General features: G+C 44.7%; 1 protein-coding gene across 4 annotated transcripts in view; it reads right to left on the minus strand.

Moving 5' to 3' along the window:
- The window catches only part of FMO5 (flavin containing dimethylaniline monoxygenase 5), a 41,375-nt gene extending 24,507 nt beyond the window's left edge, over nt 1-16,868 (minus strand). For 2 of the 4 annotated variants that reach the window (XM_058660141.1, XM_058660142.1), the window contains exons 1-5: nt 16,129-16,511; nt 10,736-10,924; nt 6,589-6,751; nt 3,709-3,851; nt 683-882 (exon numbers count right to left, since the gene is read on the minus strand). In XM_058660141.1, coding sequence (XP_058516124.1) covers nt 683-882; nt 3,709-3,851; nt 6,589-6,751; nt 10,736-10,924; nt 16,129-16,263 — 830 coding nt within the window. In that variant the 5' untranslated portion in view covers nt 16,264-16,511. The other 2 variants (XM_058660139.1, XM_058660140.1) reach the window with 2 other exon arrangements.
- Between the last annotated feature and the right edge of the window lie 516 nt (nt 16,869-17,384).

Below are 17,384 nucleotides of genomic sequence, written 5' to 3' on the forward strand. Positions count from 1 at the left end.
TACTCCCATAGCATTCTATATTTTTCTTTATCATTTTCTATTATTTTTCTTATCTTTAGAATATCTAAGATAAGATCCATTTCTCAAGTCTGCTGTTAACTGCTTGTGTTGACCTTTTTAAAATTACTTTGCTTTCACTTTTTATATATGTAGTATGTAAACAAAAATAGATAAAAAAATTTAAAATCAACCTATCAGGTTATGGTGAACATTAAATGAAACAACCCATATAAATCATTTAGCACTGAATTTTACAAAATAAGTTCTCAAAGAGGTAAGTTGTTTTTATTTGAGTCAGTATTACAATTGTATCCTTTCTCTCTGTGTTTCATGCCCGTTATAATGCCTGGCTGTAACAAATGCTCACTGCTTATGGGATGAATGAACGCATACATGAATGAATGACGTACTAGCATTCTGTTGTTGAGCATCATGCAAAAATATCTGATTCTGGGGAGAATGAGAAAATGGTTCATGCCAAGGAGAATCGTAGAAACATACAGACTAGCAGGTCTTAGACTTCTTGGGGGGAAGGTAGCCTTCAAGCTCTCAATTGGTGTAATTCAGATTCCATGGGTTTTACTAACATGCAGGTTCTTCTAGCTCCATTATTCACCTGCAAAAACAGTCCTTATTCCTGTAGTTTGGCCATTACCACCCCACCTTCATCCCGAAAACATACCTGTGTTTAGGCTTCAGACCAAACATTGTGTGATCAAACCTTTGGTTCAACTTTCTCTCCAGAAATGAATTTGATAAATTTTCACCACAAATCCTCTTCAAAAATTGGGCAAGTCGAGAAGAGAGCAATATATCAATAGGATATCCACGGTCCCCTACACGATTCATGATCCAAGACCCTCTCCTGGTACTGAGGAAAACCTGGGAGCAGAGAACAAATGGATTGTTTTTGTCAGTCTGGCTTATAAACCTTCAAAAGCATCCCTGTGTTTATCAAGAGTAAGTTCATGCGTTAGTCCTGACTTTTAGTACCTGTATAATCTTTATTTTCCTGACATTTTCCTTCCCTAACAATAAGCTTACAATGAAGTTAGTGGATGCCCTCCCCAAGAGTATGTCTTGCTCTGACCTTCCACTGCCATTTGGTTAATGCCACTGCACTGCCTGAAAGCCCTTTCTTCTCTTCATTCCCCAAAGCCTATTCACTTTTATGATCTGGATAAGATCTACCTCCAGCACAAAGACACCACTGACAATTCAGGCTAACAACTTTCTCTTTACCCTCTGAACTTCTCTAGCACTTACACCTGGACATACCTTCCAAGCCATGGAATAGTAAAACTGAAAGCAACTGGAGACCATTTACTCCAAAATTGAAATGGTTTGCATTATTATCCAAAAGTCCTGTCATTCTTAACTTATGCTGATACTATGCTTTATATACTAAGTTCCTGATTCTTCAAATGTGTTTAGTCCAGTGTGGGAAGTCTAAACTCCCCAGCACGTCATAACTTCCCTTTATTGCAATATGTGACCTGTCAGTCATTGTGCTAGCTCCTTTATATTCTTATTTATGCAACACAACAACCTCTAGAGGAACATACTGCTATCACCATTTTATGGGTGCCAGGCAGGGCACCTTGCTCAGGATCGTACTTATGGCTGTTTCCAAGCCCATTCTTAAGAAATTTTTCATTAATTGTTAACAGGAAAAGAAATAATATTGCTAGTAGGACAGCAGAAAGTTTGAGTTTCTGTGTCCTCTACAGGAGGAAGTCCATGTTCAGAGATCATCAGAGTTTAATATTCAGTTATGTGGTGGAAGCACAGCTGTCTGGAATGATTCCCAGAGCTGTCAGATATTGAGTACATTGCTCCATGGTCTTTCATCTATTCCTCTGGAGGAATAATCCTGTCCTTTACTCCTGTATTCTCTCCAGTGGTAACCTTAAGTAAATCACAAATACTTTTATATATTTAATTTAAAGAACATGCGTAGTCTAGGGACCCCACAGTTTTGTGTCCAAGCTATGTAACTTGTAATGAGTAATGTAAGTGCATACAGATTAGCCAAAAGGTTACCTGCTTATAAAATAGTAACAATAATGCACATATAAGGCCAATATGAGGAAGAATGAATGATTTTGTAAAAGATATGTTGTATAGTGAAGACTTCATAAATGTTAAATGGTTATTTATGCTTCTTTTTTTTTCTCATGATGCAATTCCATAGATATAAGGATTCGCTCCCTCTACATCCCCTTCCTCCTCATTCTATTTTTCCCATATTTTTACAATGGTAAAGTCCTTCAGTAACAGACACAAGTCCAACATTCTGCTATTTAAGTGAATCATGGCGATGTAGGTACAGGCAATGGTAGACTAATTATTTTTAAGAAAAACAGTAAGGAAATGTGTTTGATCAAAATAATCCTAGATGAAAGCAGTCTTCTAAGAGAGGGATATTTTCTTTTCACAGAAGCATTTGGTTGTAAGAATGAGACCAAAACTTCCTTGGTGAACTGTGAATGTACAGATCTAGTTAAATACAATACTGTCAGCATGCCCAGTGGAAAGCTAGAAGTTGGCCACTGAGTTTCTTGGGCTTGCAGGAGTGGTGTGAGGCAATGCATTCTCCCAGGTTCTCTCAGAGAAGCCGCTGCCTGGTCTCTGCCCAGTCTGACTGTTTTCTTTGACAGTCTCGTTATTCAGGGCAGGGAAGGCCTAGTGTCCTCAGAGCTGATCACTGGATAAGCCACTAGTAATAATATTAAAGATGGCTCTTGCATCTCCACTACCATAATATGACACTACTCTTTTCTATGTAATTACTTCCTGGTAAGTGTTTAGTGAATTCACACTAAGTAGCAAATATAGAGTCTCATTTGTGGTTATACCTAGAGATAGTACAGGGAAAAAAGTATGATTGGAACTGAGTTTCTGGTTAAGGTTCACTTAATGAATTTAGGGCATGAAGTTTCCATTAAAAAAAAAAAAGGCTTACAGCATATCTGTGAAGCAAAGGTTTAAGTTATGGAAAAAATACTAGGCATTTATCTATGGCCAAAAAAGATATGGATAATAAGATGTAATGACATATCTTTTTTCAGGTATTTATAGTTTGAAAATAACAATTTTGTTTTTATCTGTTCCAACTCTAAGATACAAAAATCAAAACCCAAACCCAAGCAGACAGAAATCACTTAGGAGTGAATGTCCCTTGGTGTTTTCCTAACTGTATGCAAAGGTTAGCACACTGTTCGCCTGTGCTACAAGTGTGGATGCTCTGTATACTGACAGGTGCTATGTCACTGAGAAGATAAGTTTTCTTTTTCTTTAACCCCCTGCCATTTGGGGAGTGAAAGGAATATTCACCCCCACCTTCTGAGTGAGAAGTTTTCAATGAATGCCAAGGGTCACGCTCTGAACAGTGTGCTCTAGCAACCTCTCCCAGCAAGTATTTGGTCTTCCTTGTAGCTAGAGGCATGCTCTGAAAAAATGCTGACTGGCAGTATGGCCATAAGCTCCAATGCCTCAGTATGAGGCCAACTGAATGCTGGAACAGTAATCAGTCATTTTGGCTCTTCCCTTAGCAGTAGCCACAGTGTTGTCAACTGAGACGTGAAAACCAAGGCCTGTGTTTGCACTCGTCCTGATGGCTCTGTGTAAATACATATGCTCTCTGTGAGATCTACTTCCCAGGTGACAGTAAAGCTGCAGCAAAGTAAATAATTTATTGATTCCAACCTGCTTGGCTGTGTGGCTGGTCTCCACAGCCAGGTCCCCTCCAGAATTCCCAATGCCAATGACAATGACTCTCTTTCCTTTGAACATCTCTGGGTTCTTATAGTCTCGGCTGTGCATGTACTGTCCTTTGAACTTCTCAATCCCTGAAAGAGAAGGGGGAAAACTTATTTGGAGTGGATTCCTGTATTGGATATCATGAATCAAGTTACTTGGTTTCTAAGCAGTTGGAAGCTAAAGTCTATTTTCTTCCTATACTTTAACAGCTCTCTTGTGTTTCTGACAGTTTGTGTCCATTTTCTGATCCAATAGCCACAGTGTACAACTTTGGGGTTTCCTTATTATAATTGGCTTTTCTAAATTTTCTGTCTCTCTCTCTCTCTCTCTCTCTCTCTCTCTCTCTCTCTCTCTCTCTCTCTATCTGTGTGTGTGTGTGTGTGTGTGTGTCTTAACTCAGGAGCTATTTGTACTGTGGATTTGTAGCCTCATAAATCTAAACTGCCACAGAAAGCCACCATTCTCACTTGTCTGTTCACTCCCTCGATATCTATTCTTATTGCAATTACAGCACACATGGGGTTATAAGTGCTAAATCAGTAATGGGGAACATCCCAGCCTGCAGGTTACAGAAGGTCTATGAAATGATTTGGTTTGACCCTGTCAAGGCAACTGCAGGTGGGACTTGAAGCTCAATAAGTCTACAGCAGGCTAATTTTTTTTTTAAGGGAGAAATAGATTTTATTAATGTAAAAGATACTCCTGAACTTCATTAAGATGCGAGTGCAATATGGTATGATAAACCATTTGAACATTTTTTTTCCATTTTCTCAGCTTTTCTCACCACCATTTTTCTGAGAATTGTTGCTGCATTTGAATGTGATACTCCTAACATTCTTTATTATCACTTAACAAAAAAACACATCAGAAATTGGATTTAATTGCTGTAGACTCCACTTGTAGAACAAAATCAACAATCCTAATACCATCAAAGTAGATCTCAAAGTAAACTGAAGTTTTTCTTTTAATTTCTCACCTGCCAACAAGGAAATGCTTTAGGCTGGTAACTGGCACTATCCTGTATTTTGACTTCTTTTGGAATGCAATTCTTTGAAAACTTGAGCCAACTGATGCTTTATCTCTTCATTTCTGAATATGACCTTTTTTTTATTAATTATTTTGCATTATGTGACAGTTTCATAGGCTCTGGGAATCCCCCCACCCCTCCACCTCCCTTCCCCCCTGGTGGATTCCTCCACCTTGATGCAGTATTACAGTTCAAATTCAATCAAGATTCTTTCCTTGCAAACATATACCAAGCATAGAGTCCAGCTACTTATTGTGCAGATGGGTTGAACAGTTTCTTGGGGAGACCATTTCTGGTCCGAAGTTAGAGCTGGTAGAATATCATCACAGTCAATTAAGAGTCCCAATATAACATCAACAGCAATTTGCAATATTATGGAATTGACATGGTTTTGAGTAACCAGTATGTTAAAAAAAAAAAAAAAAGCAAGTCCCAACCACAACCTATTATTAGCTCATTGACATTTCAATTTTAGTTTATATACAGGACCGGCTGCTATATACCTTCAAATGGCTATAAGGTGCCATTCAGCTGTCTCGTGTCTATTTCATTTTAGTATTTAGCCATTTGTTGTGTTGAAGTATAATTTTGCTGATCTTGGCAGATTTTAGGATAATCTAGACTGGCTTGTAACTCTAACAAGATATTTGTTGACATTTAAGGTGCAGAACATTTTTTTTGTGGGGGAGCGGGGTGTGCAGGAAAATCCTCAACACCATGGTGAGGAGTAACTAATCTTTGTGTCCCACCCAGCGAGGCATGAGCCAATCCACGCCAGCTCTTTCCTGTCAGATTTCAAGCTCTACTTTCTGTTGTTTGTCTATTTATTTTAGATTTTTTTTAGTTTGTATGATTGTTTGTTTGCTGTGAGGGGTTTTCGAAGCAATCCCGATGGTCATTGCGAGGGAGGGTGGGGGTCCAGAGGTGGAGCCAGGTTCAGACCAGAGGAAGCTCTCCTCCCTGGTCCCGAAGGACGTTTATTGTTCTTCTGTTTCTGCGAACTGCTCAGGGCTTCTGGTTGTCTTTCGGATGACGTTGGCTTCTGCGCGGTAGTGTTTGGACTTCTTCCATCCCCGGCGGAAGCTCCGGTTGGGGGTGGGTGACCTCAGAGTACTCGGCCTCCGAGGGCATCCAATTCCCTGTGGCCTCCTTGGCAGTTGGGATATAGTCCTTGTTGCTCATGTTAATAGTTTGTGGTGAAGGTCTGGGAGTCTTCATGGTTGGGATCCAAGCTTCCTCCTTACCACCTGCTCCACTCTGGAGCAGCAGGCTAATTTTTAAGCTAATAATTTTATTTGTTTGGCCCATGAATGATGTTGTAAATATCCAAGTGGCCCTTGGCAGAAAACATGTTCCCCATCCTTTGCTCTAGAGTATACATGGAGTACACATTTTTTTTTCAAAAATGAAAATCCCAAGACAGAGACTGAAATTAAGTTCTAATATTTCATTTTTTCCTTAGGAACCCAGTATTTTCATTTGTTTCAATTGCTGAAAAAACCCTCATTTAACATAACCATGATCAAGAATTCTCCATTCTTTCTTTTTATGCTTAGAAAAACGTAAGTTATGGTGAAACTAAATAGACAAGGCCTCTGATTTCCTCTAATCTACAAAATGACTCTAACTTTCTTTCTGCCATCCCCAATGGCAAACCATACAAAATACCCAGACATGTCTCAGGGGAGCATGTAGAAAATTAGGGTAAGTCTTATTTGATACGAATGCAGGAATTCCTCAGACCTCAGTCCTCTTATTTCTCAGGGGCCAAGGGTCTTCCTCCACGATAGGCTACTCACCAGGAAAGGTGTCCAGAGGCAGGTGAGCGGTGGTGTGATGGCCGCTGCAAACCAAGACTCCATCGAAGACAGTCATCTCCTCTTTCCCTTCACACTCAGTCACCACCTCCCACTGACCGGAAGTGGAAAAATCAGGCCGTTTCTTTACACTGCACACAGTGGTCTGTAAAGGAAAGTGAGGACCACAAGGGACTGACCCCACAGCTTCTTCGGTGTGATTCCTCTGTGCAGAGTGTCTCACAAAGGGCTAACACCACAAGCACAAGGCTCTGGAGGGATATTTGATGTCCATATGCCATGTATGAGCTGTTGTATGTTGAGCTTCTGGCCAACTGAAAAAAAACCTCCACAGCGTGAATCTCAATTTACTGAGTTCGCAGGCTAATCTACTCTCTGCTGCTTGAAGAAAGGAAAAATTACGAGGTCTCTGTGTCTGTGCGCTGGCCAACTGGCACTCAGGGATAAAGTCTTGGCTTCCACGACACTTGATGCCCTCAATGCTCATTCCTTCTCCAATCCTCTCACATCCTCTGATATCATCTTAATGAAAGTCCAGTTCTCACTGGTTTCCCTGAAACATGTGCCTGAGATATAGGGCTCCATTTCCTTTCTCAGTAGCTATCATTTTGTATCAGTAAATCTCTCTCAGGCTTCTATAAATGCCTATTTTACAAGTAACTACGAAGAAACAGCTGTAAGGTGGGATAGTCCATGGTATAAATTTTACCGTTAAAAGAATAATTAGGGCAGGATGTTTAGCCTGGAAGTTAAAGTGCCTATATACAGGATCCTGCACTGGAATCTCTGAATTTGATATCCAGCTAGATCCTGATTCTAGATTCCCATTAATACAGACCCAGGGAGAAAATAAGGATGGCTCAAGCACATGGGAATTCTAGATTGAGTTCCTAGATCCTGGTCCAGCCCAGCCTTGGCCATTGCAGGCATTCTGGGCGCAAATTGGGAGATAGGAGGAGTGCTTTCTTTCTCACTTTTTCTCTTTCTTTGACTGTTAAATAAATAAATATATATATTTTTAAATTTGATGTAGCAGAATAATTGCAAGGTAGAAAGTCTGGGCTATTTTTCCAGCTATCAGAAACACCTGTTTCTTTGTAGTCAGAAAGTATGGAAAAATCATGGATGGTTTTAGAGCAGGAAGGGGACTTCGAAGTGATCTAGTACAATCTTAATACAAACAAGGAAATTCAGAGCAACTGAAGCTGAAGAAATTGCCTGGCTAAGGTTATAAGTGAGTAAATGATAGATCAGAGACCAGAATTCAGATTTCTGTTTTTCACTTCAGGGTTTTTCCTCTACATAAGAGTTCACATGTTCATCAACAACTTCCTGATAGTTACCTAAGTCCTTGTGATGACCACATCAAATAATATATCAGAAAGTATATTAAAAAGTATAAAAGGGTGAGCAATGGAGCTGAGAGGCCAGAAGATTTTAAAGTGCCCACACCTATTAGTTCCCTTCTCTCACTGGAAAACAATTCCCCTTACCTGTTTTCTTGCAGTCAGATCTAACTGTGAAATGCAGGGAATGAAACACTCTGGCAGATGTTGCCTATATCAGCAGCCATGTGAAAGACCTCTCCCTGAAAACCATGAGGGCAATTTGGGAGCTGGACTAATCCAGCTCTGTCCTGCCACCAATGGAGGCAGGACGAGTTAGGGAGGATTCCATGCTTGGGGCCGGGGACGGACTGACCCACTTTGCAGGGTGGCAGCTGCGGGGAGGCGCCTCGGCTAAGGCGGATCCGGCTAAGGGTTTGAGCCAAAACCACCCCGCAAGGCAGTGGACGAGTCCCTGGCTTCGGGCGGCCAGTGCACCAATTGGTGCCAGGCTCTGCCTGCTGGCCACCCAGCGGCAAGCTCTGGGGCTTTTATTATTTGTAATAGCTGCTCAGGGACACTCATGAATTAGGCCAACTTTAGTATAGGTGAAACATGAATTCCTGGCGACTGCCAGTGATAGGGACATGTAACTCTTTGCGCTTGCACCTGCAGGTCTACTTTAATCGGGGATGCTGGGCCACGGTGTCTCGGGCAGAGGCCAAGACAGGAGAGGTCCTGAGACAAGCTGAGTCAGAACAGCCACTGTCGGGTGTGTGATCTGCAGCTAGGAGCAGGCCAAGTTGGTCAACGGGGGGGACACCCTAGCTGGGTTGAGGTTCCCACCAAGGGACACGGGTGCTGGAATGGGGGCTGCGTTCTAACTAGGAAACAGTCGTAGTCTCCCATGACACTAGTATGGCTGGGATTGGATGCACCGGGCTGGGCCAGACCCCAGCACCATCTGGTGTCCTGGGGAACCAGGGTGGATGTGGGACTGACTTGCCTAGGTCTCAATCCCCTACTGAGCCATGTGTGAGCTACACATGGGTATGGACGAGCCATGGATGGGCTGAGTCATCCAGCAATGGGAACCAGAGTGGGGTGAAAGCCAGCCATGAAAAGCCACTGTTCCTGCTAGGACAGAAAGTGAACTGAGAAGGGCTGGCTCATGGACTCCCTGGTATGCGCAAAATAAGCGCAAGAAGTATGATAGGAAACAGCCCCGAATGGGCCATGGAAAGTTTCCCACTGGCATACATTTGGCATGGGTCAAGGGCGGACCAAGCTGAATCAGTTCATGTCATCCACTGGCAAACCCGGGCACCGGAGGAGAGTGTGGGTCGGGCCAGGTTCGGTCGCAACTAAAACTAGTGCATGATATGGAATTCCAAGGTGAGATTACCTGTACTGGATCAGAATGCAGCACCCAACCAACACGCGTGAGAACCAGGAAGGGAGAGGGCAGAGCAGCGGGGGGATGGAGGGGCTGGTCCCCTCGCCGGACAGCTACTCTCACTGGATAGTGTGGGATGGGATGGGGACAGACCAGACTGGGCAGGGCTACAACACCTGAGTGCCGCACGTGGACTAGTTCAGGGAAAAGCCAGGTTGGGCTGGTTATTCCTGCCGGTTCTAGCATAAATTGGAGTGGGTGAGGGTTGTTTGGGCTTAACCGCAGACAGCTGGCAGAAGCTGGCACTGGGAGCTAATTCTGTCAAGTCAAACCACAGAACCACCCAAAGAGATCATAAACCGGGGCTGAGAGAGACCCAAGAGGGAAGTGGTGGGGTTCCCCCTCTTGGGTCACTACTCCCGCAGGAGGGCATGAAAACTAGGACGGGGGCTGGGGTGGCTAGAAGGAGAGGCACTCAGCAATATCCGTGAGGGCTGGATAGTTGAACTGGTTGGAGGGAACTAAGCTTCAATGCCCATTGACAGGTACTGGAGCCATATGGGAAGCGGGACAGACTCGACTAGTCTGCTATGTATACTGGCAGGCCAGGGTGAGGGGCGGGCCTGGTGGCGTTTATTGTGGGTCGCCCCGACTGGGCTGCAGACCCCACTGGTTGTTGAAAGAGTCGAGTGCGTGCTGGGCAGAACCAGGCTGGACTGCAACACCCTTGGTTCCAGTGCAAGTCGGGACTGAGAATGGAGCCAGCCCAGCGATTGCAACCACCAACTGATTGTGGCGATGGACTGTGCCGGACCCGGTGCTTGCTGGAACATGCAGGAATCTGATCCGGGAATACCTCTAAGTCTCTTTGGTGATCTCCCCAATCGAACTGCTGGACTCAGAGCCCTGGCTAGGAGAGGACGGAGGACAGAACAGGTCAATCAACCACCTCAGCTAAACGTTGGGCAGTGAAATACTGGGCAAATGAAGATTCCATGATGGACTGTGACAATCAGTGGCTTCTACAATGACCTAATCGAGCTGGGAGGGATGTGACTGGCAGCGATCCATAACTGGAAGACTATTAAGACCACTTGAGCAAGTATCTCAGCATGCCCCACATCTGGGACCTTGGGCGGGTGGGAGACTGGGTGGGGATTCTCCCTCAATATCCCCCTTCACCTCAGATACATAAATAATATAATAAAAATATATATTTAAAAAAAAAAGAAAGACCTCTCCCTGAATATTTTCCAGGTCCCAAGAGGACTGCGTGGAATCTGCCCGGGTAGAATCGATCCATGTGCTTACCAAATCAATCATGTCACATGTCAGTGCTGGTAACCAAAGCCACGTCATTCATTTACTTAACAATCTCCAACACAAAGACACCCATAAGCTTCCCTACCTTGAACTGAATATGCTTCAGAAGGTCAAATTCTTTGGCATACATCCTGAAATACTCCAGGACCTGGGAGTTGTGCATGAAGTTGGGAAAATGATCTGGAATGGGGTAGTCACTGAAGCACATCATCTCCTTGGAGGTGTTGATGATCACAGATTTGTAGATGCTGGCCCGGCCTTCCTCGGGATTTTCCTGCAGTGAATACATGGGAGGCTTCATGATTCAGAAATCGTTAGTGAACATTTGAAAAACTATGCTGGAAGAAATGCTAATGAATGGGCCCGGCGTGGCCTAGCAGCTAAAGTCCTCATCTTGAACGCCCCGGGATCCCATATGGGCGCCGGTTCTAATCCTGGCAGCTCCACTTCCCATCCAGCTCCCTGCTTGTGGCCTGGGAAAGCAGTTGAGGACGGCCCAAAGCTTTGGGACCCTGCACCCGCTTGGGAGACCCAGAAGAGGTTCCAGGTTCCCGGCTTCGGATTGGCACGCACCGGCCCATTGTGGCTCACTTGGGGAGTGAAACATCAGATGGAAGATCTTCCTCTCTGTCTCTCCTCCTCTGTGTATATCCGGCTTTCCAAAAAAAAAAAAAAAAAGAAATGCTAATGAAAGTGAAGTGCAGACACACACAATTTGCACATCCGCCCAGGATTTGTACTGACAGTGTGACTTGATTTTGAAATGACGCTGAATGACTTTCCAAGATTAACTGGTAAGTAGATCAGCAGCATCTGGTGGGATCTCTTAGAAAGCTCACTCTGGTGAAACCCAGCCGCCATGTAAAGCATCCAGCTATCCTGAAACTACCCCATTGTGAGGCAACCCCACACAGCCACATGCAGAGAATGCTGCGAGAGATGTGCCTTTAATCTCCAGGAATTCCAGCTATCCCAGCTGAAGTTCTAAACATAGGAACAAGGGCCACATCAACTGTCAGATCTCATCTGTCATCTAATTGCAATCATGTGAGAGTCTAGAGGACAGCTGCCCAGCAGAGTGGCAATCTTTTCAATATATACTTAGCAACCAATGTTGTGGCACAGGGAGTTAAACCAACACTTGCAACATTTGGATCCCATATTAGAGTGCCAGTTCAAGTCCCAGTGCTTCTTTCTCATCCAGCTCCCAGCCAATGTATCTGAGAAGGCAGAAGAAGATTGCCCAAGAGCTTGGATCCCTGCCACTCATGTGGGAGGCCCTGATGGAGTTCATGGCTTCTAGCATCTACCTGGCCCAACCCCAGTTGTTGTGGCTTTTTTGGGAGTGAAACAATACATAGAAAATCTCTGTGCCTCTCCCCGACTGTTGGTCTCTATATATACATAGCTCTTTCAAAATAAATACATCTTTTTTTTTTTTTAAGATTTATTCATTTCATTACAGCCAGATATACAGAGAGGAGGAGAGACAGAGAGGAAGATCTTCCGTCCAATGATTCACTCCCCAAGTGAGCCGCAACGGGCCGGTACGCGCCGATCCGAAGCCGGGAACCTGGAACCTCCTCCGGGTCTCCCACACGGGTGCAGTGTCCCAATGCATTGGGCCATCCTCGACTGCTTTCCCAGGCCACAAGCAGGGACCTGGATGGGAAGTGGAGCTTCCAGGATTAGAACCGGAGCCCATATGGGATCCCGGAGCTTTCAAGGTGAGGACTTTAGCCGCTAGGCCACGCCGGGCCATAAATACATCTTTTTAAGTTTATTTAAACATTTTGCTTGTATATAGGGACATTTCTAGAGACAAATTAAGAAATAGCAAGAAAAAAAAAAAGAAAGAAATAGAAGGCACATTTTGGAATTAAGATACTCTTAGGGTGGGAGAGGGGGAGAAGGGACATATTCCCAACTCCCAATTTTTTTTAAAGATTTCTTTCTTTTTATTGGAAAGGTAGATCAGATTTACAGAGAGAAGGAGAGACAGAAAGATCTTCCATCCACTTATTTACTTCCCAAATGGCCGTAATAGCCAGAGCTGAGCTGATCAAAAGCTAGAAACTTCTTTCATGTCTTCCATATGGGTCAGGGTCCCAAGACTTTGGGATATTCTCTACTGCTTTCCCAGCAGGGATCTGGATGGGATGTTAAGCAGCCAGGACTCAAACCTGTGCTCATATGGGCTCCTGGCACTTACAAAGTGAGGATTGAGCCACTGTGCCGGGCCTAACTCCTGAATTTTATTTTATTTATTCAACAGGCATTTTTAAAGTTCTTCTGTAATAAAATACTATATTAGCTGCTGAAAAATATAGGCCTATAATTACAGTTCTTATCTTTGACATTACTCAATTATTTATATTCTTTTTCTAGTCTCTGTCACATCAAAATATTATCTTATGTCAATAAAAATCTTCAGATCCTCCCAGCCACCAGATTGGATGATAGGTAGGATGTTTCAACCGTCAGCTTTATAAAGAGGAGCAGAGAAGTGTTGGCTCTGCGCTGGTAAGATTTCAAAGTATACAGTTCCCAGCCACCAGTAAATAAATTAACCCTCTACAAATTTTGTACCATGCTTGTATTTTTGCCTAGACATGAGGGTTGCACATTTGAGTGAATTTCATATAAGAAAATTGGAAGCAGGAGAAATTGGGTTGGGTAATTGGGGCGGAAGGGACTGGATGCAATAGTAAGGCCAGAAGAAAGGAGAAAAGACTCCCTTTTGGTAGGGGTGGGAGATGAGAGGGAAGAGGGGTGGGAGGATTGCGTGGGTGCTCTGTTTCTGTGTCAGATTCAGGAACCCATGCACAGGAACTCCGATTTGAACTGTTATTTTCAATCTTGTCTGCACATTAGAATCAGTTAGGGAGCTTTACATAATTTCAATGCCTGGGTGTCACACACATCAGCCCCTCTGTTACCTGCACCCTCTCCAATGTGCAGACAGGTCTGAGAATATGTAACCTGAGAGAACTCACAGCACCGGAGTTATCCCACTAAGCTCAAAAGCCCTTTCTGCATTCATTCTAGCTAGACTGCCAAATGCTTTGAGGGCAGCATCAGGTAGTCCTGTGTATCTGTGTCTCAAAGTAATCCAACATAATCTGAGGTCCCCAAGTGTTTGCTCCATATACTGACACTGACTTTGAATTGTGACTGCTGTGTCATGCTCATTTATGACCTAGGAAAGCTGGGTAGAGGCTACGGGGTGAGGATCCTAACTTATCTGAGTCTCAGGCCAATAAAACCATAAATATGTGGACATAGACCTACAACATGTTTGTTAAAATTCCCCAGGTAATATTTTCAAAATGCAGCCAAAGCTTAGAACGATTGCTCTCTTAAGAGTTTTTGCATCCATTTATTCTATATTTTTTTCCTATTTTTTAAAGGGGGTTACAAAATTTGCAGATTTTAAAAGACTAAGAGGATGTTTCCTACATATTTTTGTTGTTGTTGGAAAGGCAGGTCATATTTACAGAGAGAAAGAGGGACAGAGAGGAAGATCTTCCATCCACTGATTCAATCCCCAAGTGACCACAACAGCCAGAAATGAGCCAATCAAAATCAGGAGCCAGGAACTTCTTCCAGGTCTCCCACACTGGTGCAGGGTCCCAAGGCTTTGGGCCATCCTGTGCTGCTTTCCCAGGTCATAAGCAGGGAGCTGGATGGGAAGTGGAGCAGCTGGAATATGACCTGGCACCCATATGGGATCCCGGAGCAGTTGCAAATTGAGGATTTAGCCATTGAACCATCATGCTGGGCCCTCCTACTTAATTTTATATCTCATATTTATGCTTAAAAACATTTCTTAAACATGCCACATTGTATTATTTTTCATGATATACATATACATATACTTGTTTAATGTTTAGGATTTTTTTTAAAAAGATTCATTTTTATTGGAAAAGCAGATTTATTCAGAGAAGGAGAGACAAAGCGAAAGATCCACTGGTTCACTGCCCTATACACATACTTTTCAGCTTTGTTTTGTGAATGTGCTTATCTGGTCAGCAGCACCTACATGGGGCTTGACAGAAATGCAGAATTTGGGCCCAGCAGGATGGCTCAACAAGCTAATCCTCAGCCTGCCAGTGCCAGCATCTCATATGGGAGCCACTTCTAGTCCAGGTTACTCCTCTTCTAATCCAGCTCCCTGCTTGTGGCCTGGGAAAGCAGGCGAGGATGGCCCGAAGCCTTGGGACCCTGCACCAGTATGGGAGACGTGGAAGAAGCTCCTGTCTTCTGGCTTTAGATTGACTCAGCTTCAGCCATTGCAGCCATTTAGGGAGTGAACCAGTGCATGGAAGATCTCTCTCTCTCTGTAAATCTGATTTTCTAATAAAAAACAGTGAAATCTTAAAGAGAAAAAAATGCAGAATCTTGGCACCACACCAGAGTAATGATTCTGAAAATAAATTTTAGCTGAGTTTCTAGTGTTTCATAGACCTATTAAAGTTGGAAAATTACTGCTTAGGTATGCTTTAGGGTTTAAAAAAAAATCCAGGCTGACTGACAGATATTAAAAATTGCTTTTCCAGTATCGAGTACTTACCAAATTCTCAGAATTTCATAAGAGGTTTGTCATTTGCTAAAAATTACGTCGTTGTTAGTTATGACAGAAAAACAGAAAGGGAGAGAACTTTCATCAGCTGGCTCACTCAGCTGGCCTCAACAGCCAGGGGTGGGCTAGGCTGAAGCCAGGAGCAGGAAGCCCATCTAGTTCTCCCACATAGTTGGTAAAGGATCAAGCCCTTGGGTGTTCCCAGGCACCTTCATGGGAAGTTGGATCAGAAGTGGGGCAGCCAAGGTTCGACCTGCACTCCATTTTAGGGTGCTGCAGATTAACTTGTGCCACAACACTAGCAAACAAGAACAATTGCAGGTGCCCTCTTCCAAGGACAGAACTTTGGCCTTCTGAAAAGTTTCAAACAAACAAGGCTGTCAGACTTTGTTTTCTGTTCAAGGATTAGCACCCTGAAAGAACTGCAGAAGGTAAATCAGACTTTTTATAAAAAAATGAAATATGTAATAAGGTTAGAGAAAACTGAAGGGGGGGGGGGGTCCTGGGAAGAGCTGCCAACAGGTGCTTTCAGCACATTTACCTGTGCAGACAGACTAGGAGCAGTCCTTCAAGATTCTCTAGCCCTCTGTGTTTGATAGTTCTTGTTACTTTGTTATTCTTACTGAGTTTGTTCCTCTCTTCTCCGAAAGTAGCAAAAGTTGCTAAAGGAAAACGGTGCTTGTGTCATTTTCACACAAAACACAGAATGTTGCTACCCATGTCCCACTTTGCTGCCAGTTCAGGCTCACAGGAAGCTGTATTGCCACCTGCGAAGACACTGAGTTCTAGCTGGTTCCAATCCTGCCAGGCCCATCCTGTTGCCTGGTGCTGGGGAGAAAGTCTGCGGCTCCTCCTTGCAGAAGGAGCCTAGGGAACCAGGGCACCGGCAGGTTTACCTGGAACCTCCAGAGCCCTCCGATGTCATTGGTCCTCTCAAAGCAGACAGGCTCCAAGCCCTCATCCAAGCAGCACTTGATGGAAGACAGCCCGCTCGCTCCTGCCCCAATCACGGCGACTCTTTTTTTGGTCATGATCTCCCAGGAGTGTCACCTGGCTAGGTTTATGTCCCTTGTCCTAAAGAGGGGAAAACACGGCAAAAGAGGGAAAACACGCATCAATCAACACGTTTCGAAGAAGACATTGGCCCCAGCAATCCGCCTCAAAGGCCGCAGGGAGAGGAACGTTTGCGGAAACTAGACTGTGCCGTCCTGTGGGAGTCGCTGCGCCGGGGCGCCCGGCAGCCGCCCGCCTGCAAGGTGCAAAGCTATGGGGCCCGCGCGGCGCCCTGGACCTCACCGACTGCGCGAAGGTCCGCGGGGCCCTAACGCCGCGATCCGAGGAACGCTTGTGAGGCTTTTCTGCGACCGAGTAAATATAAACAAAGTAAAACCCCCAAAGTCTCTGCCCATGGGGCGGAGCTTTCCGCTGCACCGCCTCCCGGCCAACGTCCCTCCCACCCTGCCCTTGAGCCCGCGGGAAACCTGGGCTGCGTGCAGTTCCGGCAGAAGTGGGTGGTGAGACTCCTTGGACGCACCACCGCAGGTGCAGGCACTCTGATCGGCTCTCGTCCGACATTGAGCAGCCCGGGCTCCGTACCGCCCTCCGCTCAGCTGACCACTTCCTGGGTTTTGCCTTAAAGTGATAAACTGACAACCCCCAAATAAGCCTTGGTCCCAGCGCTTTTGTAGAAAGCTACGTTTCAAGGGAGTTGATAAAACAAGTGACACCGAAGGGCTGATACCCAGGGTAGGAATGAGCCCTGTGCCAGAGAGCAGCGAGGAGTGGCGCTGTTTCCCGCCTGTGAGAGATCACCGGAAGAGAGCCAGCGAGGTGGCCCAACAGCTAATCCTCCAGCTGCAATTGCTGGCAATCCAAGTGGGCTCCAGTTCGTGTCTGGCTGCTTCAGTTCCCATCCAGCTCCTTGTTAATGGCCTGGAAAGCAGAGTGGATGACCCAGGTCTTTGGGCCTCTGCATTTCCGTGGGAGACCCCCAGGGAGCTCCTACCTTTGGATCAGCTCAGCTGTGGCCCTTGTGGCTGTTTGGGGAGTGAACTAGTGGATGAGAGAGATTTCTTTCTTTCTTTCTTTTTTTTAATGGTTGATACATAAGCTTTACTCAGCAGTAGCTCAGGACTTGAAGGCAAAACAATTT

The sequence above is a fragment of the Ochotona princeps genome, chromosome 2 (assembly GCF_030435755.1).
Source record: "Ochotona princeps isolate mOchPri1 chromosome 2, mOchPri1.hap1, whole genome shotgun sequence".
Taxonomy (NCBI): Eukaryota; Metazoa; Chordata; class Mammalia; order Lagomorpha; family Ochotonidae; genus Ochotona; species Ochotona princeps.